This window comes from Bufo gargarizans, unplaced genomic scaffold (assembly GCF_014858855.1).
Source record: "Bufo gargarizans isolate SCDJY-AF-19 unplaced genomic scaffold, ASM1485885v1 fragScaff_scaffold_587_pilon, whole genome shotgun sequence".
In the NCBI taxonomy this organism is placed as follows: domain Eukaryota; kingdom Metazoa; phylum Chordata; class Amphibia; order Anura; family Bufonidae; genus Bufo; species Bufo gargarizans.
The window spans coordinates 32,659-42,713 of record NW_025334145.1 but is presented as its reverse complement, the minus strand read 5'-3'; the positions used below and the strand labels follow the sequence as shown (position 1 = coordinate 42,713).

The window sequence follows — 10,055 nt, the reverse complement described above, 5'->3', positions numbered from 1 at the left end:
CCTGAGTGAGAGTCCGTAAAGATACTACAATAATCCCCAGCACTCACGAGTACCTTAATCCCTCAAACAGGCGGGTTACAGCCTGCTGCTGACTGGCTGAAGAAATCTCCATTTTTCACTCCGAACTGGCGAGTGCAGAGGATTATTGGACTATGTCATGTTATCCGGTGTGGAAGTAATGGACCTCAGCAGCGGTTCAATCTCCGAAGGTGCGGGAACCGCGCTCTAAGAAACGGTTACTGTCAGTTCTTGAACCCTGCAGACATAGAGAACTGAAGTCGGATCCAGCTCGCAGAGGCGTAATGTTCATACGGAAAAGTTTGTAATCCGCCTCCTACTGGTCCGCAGATCTCGTGATGCGTCACCAACCACGGAATCCAAACCCCGGACCCGAATACCTTCAAGGAGGAGTAGAACAGATGGTGCAGCAACAATTATCACGTTACAAGCATGCACATAGAAAGGCCCGACCCGGGTTTCGCTATCCGCTTCTTCAGGGGCTGCGGTGCAAACGCCGCTGCAAACCACAAGTAAAAGATCTCTTCTACCCCGGAACTGAAACGGGAAGCCCATTTTGCGGTCCGTGAAAAAATACTGTCGTGTGCATGAGGCCTAACCCTGTTTTCTTAAAATGTGAAAAAATCCTGCCACATGTGACCTTCAACCGACGCAGTGGAGACAGTGCGACTGCACACCGGATGCCTGTTGGGGAAATAATGCAATTACGTATTAGGCCACATTCATATCAACGCATTTTGTTTCCGTATTTTTTGCGGATTGGATGAAGATCCATTCATTTCAATAAGTCCGCAAAAAATCTGGACAGCACACCGCGTGCTATCCGTATCCGTAGAGCGCGTCTCGTGACAAGAGTAGACTGATAGTTCTGTCAGAAGACTGAAAGCGATAGAGGGCGCTGTGGAGTTATGAACAGCGCCCTCTCCTGGTGCCGTAGTCTTCTGACGAGACTATTAGTGTAGCCTTTTGCATGGAATATTCACGATCTACACTAGAATATCTGACACTGGGAAAGCTGGGTAATAAACTCGCAATCTACACCGAGTTATTACCCAGCTTTCCCAGTGTCAGATATAATTCCAGTGTAGATCGCGAATATTCCATGCAAAAGGCTACACTAATAGTCTCGTCATAAGACTACGGCACCAGTAGAGGGCGCTGTTCATAACTCCGCAGCGCCATCTATCGGTTTCCAGTCTTATGACAGCTGAAAAACAAGGCAGATTCTGCTCATTTGCATGTCTTTCCCATAAGCCCATGTTTATGCAAATTAGGTTTTACATGATAAAACTATAGAAAGGTTATTGATTATGTTAAGACAATCGGAAAACTTTTTGTTGCCCTAATGATATTGATCTAGGTGCGCAGGTCCACCCAACAGATGTGAAGTAGCTGAGACTTACTGGTTCTCAGTCAGATGAGTGCTGGTTTGGAATGTCTCACTGTGCACGAGGTTCTGGGGGGGCACCTGGGGTTCTGTATTCGAGCACCCGCAGTATTCGGCCGAGCACTCGGATCTGCTGGGCACAGCTATGCTCACTCATCACTGCTGTGCACCAGATTCCCTCTTCGGTAATTGTTGGGAGCGGTTACTTCTCTCAATTCTTCATCGGTCATCAGGATGGGCCAATGTCGGCTCGAGATATTTAGAACTTCTCATGTCGCGCACCATACGTGCCTTTTTGATCTTTGTCCTGCAGGAGGCTAGTTCTTTCAATGTTTTTGGCTCTATTATACGCCTTGTGTAAAACTTTTGGGGGCAGCCGCTAGCCCTACGCCTTCTGTGTTTGAGCACACTTTCTTGTTGGAAACTCTCTTTCGTTGAGCTCGTAGGTATCGCCTTTCTTCCAGGCTTGTGGTGGTAACTCTTCCAGTGCAGAAGGCTATCGGTTGAAGCGACTTTCCTGTACCCGTCCGTTTTCACACTCCCATCCGGCTCCGAAGGTGGACTCTTGTGTGTTTCTGCAGTAAACTTAGGGCCTACTGCATTGTTATTTAATACTTCTACAAATTGTGAAAAGGGGTTTTCCATGCTTTCCCATAAACTTAAAGTATCATCGATGTATCGCCCCCAAAACAAAACGGGTTTGGTGAAATCAGCGCGTTAATCCGTGAAGGCTACGCTCTCCTCCCACCAACCCAAAAGTAAAGAAGCAAAACTCGGTGCACAAACTGTCCCCATTGCAGTCCCGGTGATCTGTAAATAACATTGACCATTAAGTAGGAAATCATTGTGCCCAAAAAGACGTGGCCCCTGATAGTGCTCAAAAAGACGTGGCCCCTGAGAGTGCTCAAAAAGACGTGGCCCCTGAGAGTGCTGAAAAAGTCTCTAAATGCTTCCAGCCTAGATTGTGCTGTATACCTGTGGACAAAGCTTCTACATCTCCAGTCATTGTTGTTTCATCGACCCATCTACCCCGGAGCCCCCGAGGGTGTCTTTTGTGTCTTTCAAATAAGACGAGAGGCCGGGTACAGATAGGGAGATCACCTGGTCCATCCCGTGGATTTACCGATCTTGGCGTCCGTGTCCTATGGCAGCTCTGGCTCAGCACACAAGGCGCAAATTGTCTATTCATTCAAGACAGCGTTCACCTCAGCACCCGGATGTCACGGTGGGGAGTGGGGGGAAAACCCAAACGCACAATGTCTATATAGACCATGCCACTAGGCCTGGAAGCCAGGATAAGGGGGCAGGTCACCTCCTATCACATCCCTGACCTCCTGACTGTAGGAGCCAACCCTGAAGGTAGGAGGGCTCATACCCAGAACCTAGGACCCTAATTCGCCCTGATGGTCCCTGATTGTATTGTCAAGAGAAAGAGACAACTGGTTCCTCCAAGACACGGAAGAACCGGAGTCTCCCACAGGCCTGGCAACAATGAAGGAGCAGACAGCAGCATAAACAGATCACGGCAGGTAAGAGCGCAAACGACACGCACCGGAACAACCACCACTGACCGGCCACAACGACTACAGCTTTCTGACTTGTGGTTCACCCTCCGGGAAACCATGGAGCCCACGTCCCCCGGCACAGACAGGGGCAATGTCCAACAACCACGCTGGACGACAAACACCAAATAGAGCAGACATGGAACACCAAATGCCATACAACACATACCCAACATCATCATCATCAGGGGAGGAAGGGCACGGGGACACCGGGAAACATTGGGAGGACATTGCCAAAGACCTTGATGTTCCACAAGGAGGTCCTCACGGACAGGGGACACATGCAGAGGGTTTGTACCTCCACTCACAGCTCCAGTATCAGGGCGTCGTGCTGCGGCTGTCACGGAAAAATCCATCTCGAATCGCAGCATGTAACATTGTGACACTATGGACCATCATTATAAAAATGGTCACGTGACAAATGTCGTTGTGTAGACCCAGCCTAAGAAGAGCCACGAGGACACGCCCAGCTCCACCTTACACACTCCTTTAACCCTAAACAAACCAAAATGGGAAGGAACACCAGCCTTAAAGGGGAAGCGTGAAATCACGCTAACAACGCGTTACCACCCGCAACAAGCATGCACGGCAAAAGTGCCACGGTCCACTACCACCAGGCCATGACAGCCGTGACGCTGCATCTGACGAAATCTGTACAGCGCCACCTGCTGGTTGCTCTTTTTCTGATCTCTCTGCCCAGCTCAGAGACAGACGCACACGCTCATTTCTATCCTTCAACCGCCACTAGATGCAGCAGAAAGGACACACACCCTGAGAAAAGACACCCCCCGATAAAGGACACACCCCCTGAGAAAGGACACCCCCCACCCCCGATAAAGGACACACACCCTGAGAAAGGACACCCCCCCGATAAAGGACACACACCCTGAGAAAGGACACCCCCCCGATAAAGGACACACCCCCTGAGAAAAGACACCCACCCCGATAAAGGACACACCCCCTGAGACGGCAGCTTGAAATAAATCTTGCTAAACAATGAATGGGGATGAGATCTCTGGATCCACGTGAGGTTCAGGGCTGGTTCCAGCTGTGTAAGGGCTCATGCTGCGGACTGCAAATTGTGGCCCCCAATGCACGGGCACAGACGGTGGGGCAGCCACATGCACTACTTTTTTGCAGTGCGGAGGAACGGCCAGAAACACCACGGAAGCACTCCATCTCCGTGTTTGCAAAGCCATTCTAGTGAATGTGTCCGCATCTGTGATGCACACGGCCGGTGCCCCGTGGATTACAGACCCGCCATATGCGGGTGACAATACGGCCACGGCAGGGCAACGGCCGTGTGCATGAGCCCTTAGACAGAGGTCATGTCCTATATGGGTCTGGTTGTCTTTCTTTACATTATGGGCAGCACGGTGGCTCAGTGGTTGTCGGTGGATTGTGGTGGCTCCGTAGTTTGCTCAGGTGCATTGTAGCGCTGGGGTCCGGGGTCCGAATTCCGACCAAAGACAACATCTGCATGGAGCTTGTATGTCCTCCTGGGTTTCCTCCGACTTCCATTAGCGTGAGGCGAATGTCTGTGCAGCGCGAGATAAATGCATAGAATAGATACAGGAGATGACACCTTTATGTCCCCAACAGCGTCCCCTGTGAGGGGCTTCTAAAAGACTCGGCCACCGACCCGCAGCCCACCTCTCATTATCGTCAATCTTCTACAGCAACCACCAGGGTTAGAACGAGGGTGAGCGGCCACTGCTGATGGATGGCAGGTCCGGGGGAAGACATGTCCACTGCACAGGCTGCCCACTGTCACAACGGAACAGCGAGCGCTGCTCTGGAGTATAATACAGGCTGTAACTCAGGATCAGTAATGTATGTACACAGTGACGGCACCAGCAGAATAGTGAGTGCAGCTCTGGAGGATAATACAGGCTGTAACTCGGGATAAGTAATGTATGTACACAGTGACTGCACCAGCAGAATAGTGAGTGCAGCTCTGGAGGATAATACAGGCTGTAACTCAGGATCAGTACAGGATAAGTAATGTATGTACACAGTGACTGCACCAGCAGAATAGTGAGTGCAGCTCTGGAGTATAATACAGGATGTAACTCAGGATAAGTAATGTATGTACACAGTGACTGCACCAGCAGAATAGTGAGTGCAGCTCTGGGGTATAATGCAGGATGTAACTCGGGATCAGTACAGGATAAGTAATGTATGTACACAGTGACTGCACCAGCAGAATAGTGAGTGCAGCTCTGGAGTATAATACAGGATGTAACTCAGGATCAGTACAGGATAAGTAATGTATGTACACAGTGACTGCACCAGCAGAATAGTGAGTGCAGCTCTGGAGTATAATACAGGATGTAACTCAGGATCAGTACAGGATAAGTAATGTATGTACTCAGTGACTGCACCAGCAGAATAGTGAGTGCAGCTCTGGAGTATAATACAGGATGTAACTCAGGATCAGTACAGGATAAATAATGTATGTACACAGTGACTGCACCAGCAGAATAGTGAGTGCAGCTCTGGGGTATAATGCAGGATGTAACTCGGGATCAGTACAGGATAAGTAATGTATGTACACAGTGACTGCACCAGCAGAATAGTGAGTGCAGCTCTGGAGTATAATACAGGATGTAACTCAGGATCAGTACAGGATAAGTAATGTATGTACTCAGTGACTGCACCAGCAGAATAGTGAGTGCAGCTCTGGAGTATAATACAGGATAAGTAATGTATGTACACAGTGACTGCACCAGCAGAATAGTGAGTGCAGCTCTGGAGTATGATACATTTACCTGCTTCATGATTTAAATAATAAACAAGTTCAGAAATTCAGTTTAATACAATATCTTATACCTTTATACAATGAAACCCCCATCAGAATGGAACATTGGACGCTGTGCACACAGAAGCTGCAGATGTCCCCCTTTCCCAGGACGAGGCAATGGAAGGTTTCCTTCCTTCCACATTCTGTCCAGGGCTGACACCCAGTACATAGAAAACCCCGGAGGTCTCGTAGAGGACGACGAAATCCGCTCTTCTAAGTGTCACTCAGCTTTCCCAGATGCAGATACAAGCCCTGTTATATTTACAGCGGCGGATTTGTTGCAGGGAAAGTGGTCCTGAGGCATCATGGACGCTGCTGAGGGACAAAGGACGACTTATAACTGGCCAAGAAGGCCACTCTTTTAGCAACGTTGTCAGAGCCATATTTCCGGGCCAGCCGGGGCCACACCGCGGGGTCATTCCTCTGTAATTCTACATCGTCTTTATACTCCCAGATGGGAAAGCCGTCAGGCCGCAGGCCAGTGCGCAGGAAGACCCGGGTGCTGCCCACCTCCCCGTTATTCTTGAGAAGCGCCTGAGTGACCTGGCAGACGTCCAGCTTAAACTCCTTCATCATGTCAGCTATGGCGTCCTGGAGACCCTCATCATCAGACGTGTGGGGGCTGGAGGTTGCGTCATGCAGCTGCGGAGCAGCAGTCACCTCACTAACAACAGGCTTATCCAGGCTGATGAGCGGAACCATCACATTACATCCAGAATCCTCATCTTCCACCTGTCGGGAGAGAGCAAGACAATCAGCGGACAGACTCTGGACTCATCCTGTAATATACTCCAGAGCTGCACTCACTATTCTGCTGGTGCAGTCACTGTGTACATACATTACTTATCCTGTACTGATCCTGAGTTACATCCTATATTATACTCCAGAGCTGCACTCACTATTCTGCTGGTGCAGTCACTGTGTACATACATTACTTATCCTGTACTGATCCTGAGTTACATCCTGTATTATACTCCAGAGCTGCACTCACTATTCTGCTGGTGCAGTCACTGTGTACATACATTACTTATCCTGTACTGATCCTGAGTTACATCCTGTATTATACTCCAGAGCTGCACTCACTATTCTGCTGGTGCAGTCACTGTGTACATACATTACTTATCCTGTACTGATCCTGAGTTACATCCTGTATTATACCCCAGAGCTGCGCTCACTATTCTGCTGGTGCAGTTACTGTGTACATACATTACTTATCCTGTACTGATCCTGAGTTACATCCTGTATTATACTCCAGAGCTGCACTCACTATTCTGCTGGTGCAGTTACTGTGTACATACATTACTTATCCTGTACTGATCCTGAGTTACATCCTGTATTATACTCCAGAGCTGCGCTCACTATTCTGCTGGTGCAGTCACTGTGTACATACATTACTTATCCTGTACTGATCCTGAGTTACATCCTGTATTATACTCCAGAGCTGCACTCACTATTCTGCAGCTTCAGATCTCCTCCAGCATCCTCTGCTGGTTCAGTGTCTGAATAGAGCTGGCTGTGATGAGGCGAATGCTGGGAACTGTGGTTTTTACCCCCTTCTTCACAGAATCATCTTTTGAAGGGACCGCTGCTTCCATGAAGTACATTATCTGCTCTCAGTGGGACGGTTAGCGTTTGCCGACTGTTTCCTTTAACAACCAGAGAGATTTTCTCAACTTTACCTCAAACTCCATGTTGGCGATTTCAAAAACGTGCACGTCTTCTGAGCTGTCGATGTCCTGGTTTTCCTGTGTATTGGGGAGCGGCCGACTGGTAGACACAGAGCCGTCATATCCTGGAGAGACACAGACACAACGAGGGAGAGCGTCAGTAACAGAGCGGCACACAGACACAACGAGGGAGAGCGTCAGTAACAGGAGCGGCACACAGAGAAGATGAGGGAGAGCATCACAAACAGGAGCAGCACACAGACACAATGAGGCAGAGCATCACGAACAGGAGCAGCACACAGACACGATGAGGCAGAGCGTCACGAACAGGAGCAGCACACAGACACAATGAGGCAGAGCGTCACGAACAGGAGCAGCACACAGAGAAGATGAGGGAGAGCGTCAGTAACAGGAGCAGCACACAGACACAATGAGGGAGAGCGTCAGTAATGGACCCCCCATGCTCAAGCACTAACGATATATCCTAGTGACAACGCACTAATGGCCGCAACCCTTTAAGATTCTATTACAGAAGACTGGACTAACCCTTTAAGGAGACCCCATGAAATTTAAATGGGCTGCCCCCTTTTAATAAATGCTACAATCAGCAGTGTGGCCCCTGGCTCTGGACCATCATGTGATCACATCCTGCTGCATGCCGTGCTGTATTCTTACTCTGGGTGGTCTCCTATAAAGGGCAGTGACGAGTTGCGGCCCCCAAGCGCAGTATGACGGAGACTCGCCTCCTTCCCATGAGGAGTCTCCGCTTTCTTGCACTGTTTTTGGGGTTTCTCCCGTTTCGATTCTGCGGCTCGCACTCCTCAGGCGGTGTCCTCCAGTATCAGTGGTGTCAGCTGGCAGCAGGACAGGGTGCTGGTCGGCGGGGCCTGCACAGGACGGGCCCCCCTGCTGGTCGGCGGGGCCTGCACAGGACGAGCCCCCCTGCTGGTCGGCGGGGCCTGCACAGGACGGGCCCCCCTGCTGGTCGGCGGGGCCTGCACAGGACGGGCCCCCCTGCTGGTCGGCGGGGCCTGCACAGGACGGGCCCCCCTGCTGGTCGGCGGGGCCTGCACAGGACGGGCCCCCCTGCTGGTCGGCGGGGCCTGCACAGGACGGGCCCCCCTGCTGGTCGGCAGATCTTCCGTCGGTCCTGGCGGGGGCAGTTTGGCTGGTTGCGGGCAGGTTGTAGCAGTGGGCGTTCTGCAGGATGTACCTGGTGTAGCGGGTTTTCATGGCCTGCCACGTCCTGCACAGCAGCCCCTTCTGCTCCAGCTCCTTCCACAGCAGGGTGCCCGTCACCAGCCTCGTGGGCGCTTCGTTCTCCCGGACATACTGGAATATGGCGACGTCTTCCTCCCAGCAAAACATGCGCCTCCTCATCGGGCCCCTCCATCCCGATTCTGCAGCGACTCTGCGCTTGGGCAGGGCCACTCTTACTTCGTTGTGTCTTCCATTGTCTCCCGCTCTCTGTGCTTTATCTCCTCCGCCATCTGCTACCTGCTCATCCTGACGTGCAGGGGCCCCTGTGGTAGAGGGGCCGAGGTCACGTGCTGCAGGGGCCCCTGTGGTAGAGGGGCCGAGGTCACGTGCTGCAGGGGCCCCTGTGGTAGAGGGGCCGAGGTCACGTGCTGCAGGGGCCCCTGTGGTAGAGGGGCCGAGGTCACGTGCTGCAGGGGCCCCTGTGGTAGAGGGGCCGAGGTCACGTGCTGCAGGGGCCCCTGTGGTAGAGGGGCCGAGGTCACGTGCTGCAGGGGCCCCTGTGGTAGAGGGGCCGAGGTCACGTGCTGCAGGGGCCCCTGTGGTAGAGGGGCCGAGGTCACGTGCTGCAGGGGCCCCTGTGGTAGAGGGGCCGAGGTCACGTGCTGCAGGGGCCCCTGTGGTAGAGGGGCCGTGGTCTTGTGATGCAGGGGCCCCTGTGGTAGGGGGGCCGTGGTCTTGTGATGCAGGGGCCCCTGGGGTGATGACACCAAGACCGGCCCCATTTACTGCAGGGTCACTCTCCAGGGCTGTGTGGGGCTCTCCTTCCCTGGGGCCACCTACAGCAGGGCTCCCCTCACATGATGCAGGGGTGGCCCCCGGAGGGCCCTTCCTCTCCCACAGGTGCTGCTTGTCAGGGGCCCCCACTCGCCTCGCCAGGCGGTAGCTCCGGGGGGACAGCCTCCGGTTCTTGCGCACACAGTCGGTGACGTAGGTGCTGGCCATGTACTGGATCCCCTCAGCTTGTCCGGGCTCTGAGAGGAGGAAGGCCCCGGGCTCCTGCACACGACACACAATCCCGCCGCCGTGACAGATAAGCGGCGACAGCTGCCGTTTCAGGGGGCCAGGCCGCACATAGAACCGCATCGGACCAACGTCCGTTATAAACAGCGACCGGGAGTGAGAGAAGAGCGCCGCCATCTTTCCCTCGGCGCGCACCGATGACGTCATGGCGCTGTAGCCGCCTCCTGCTGCAGGTAGTTGTGACGTCACAGCAAGGGCGGAGCCTTCTGCGCCTAGAATGTATGGACTTCTGAGCTCATCTAACCCCGCCCCCAAAAGTAGCCTTCTCCACCCAAACAGCCCTTACTGTAACCATGGCAACGAGCAACAGCCCCTTACCGAGGCTGGGGCTATGCAGA

General features: G+C 52.6%; 1 protein-coding gene across 3 annotated transcripts; it reads right to left on the bottom strand.

The window, feature by feature from the left end:
* Positions 1–5,766: 5,766 nt before the first annotated feature.
* On the bottom strand, positions 5,767–9,887 carry LOC122922662 (telomeric repeat-binding factor 2-interacting protein 1-like). 3 transcript variants are annotated; one of them, XM_044273354.1, is made up of 4 exons: positions 9,005–9,887; positions 8,181–8,965; positions 7,450–7,562; positions 5,767–6,502 (listed from the first exon to the last, which is right to left on the bottom strand). In XM_044273354.1, the coding sequence occupies exons 1-4, from the start codon at positions 9,862–9,864 to the stop codon at positions 6,074–6,076; spliced, it is 2,187 nt and encodes a 728-aa protein (XP_044129289.1). In that variant the 5' UTR covers positions 9,865–9,887; the 3' UTR covers positions 5,767–6,073. The 3 variants fall into 3 exon arrangements, with proteins under 3 accessions (XP_044129289.1, XP_044129288.1, XP_044129290.1); XM_044273353.1 differs by having other exon boundaries at positions 8,181–9,887; XM_044273355.1 differs by having other exon boundaries at positions 6,331–6,502; positions 8,113–9,887.
* Positions 9,888–10,055: the final 168 nt, after the last annotated feature.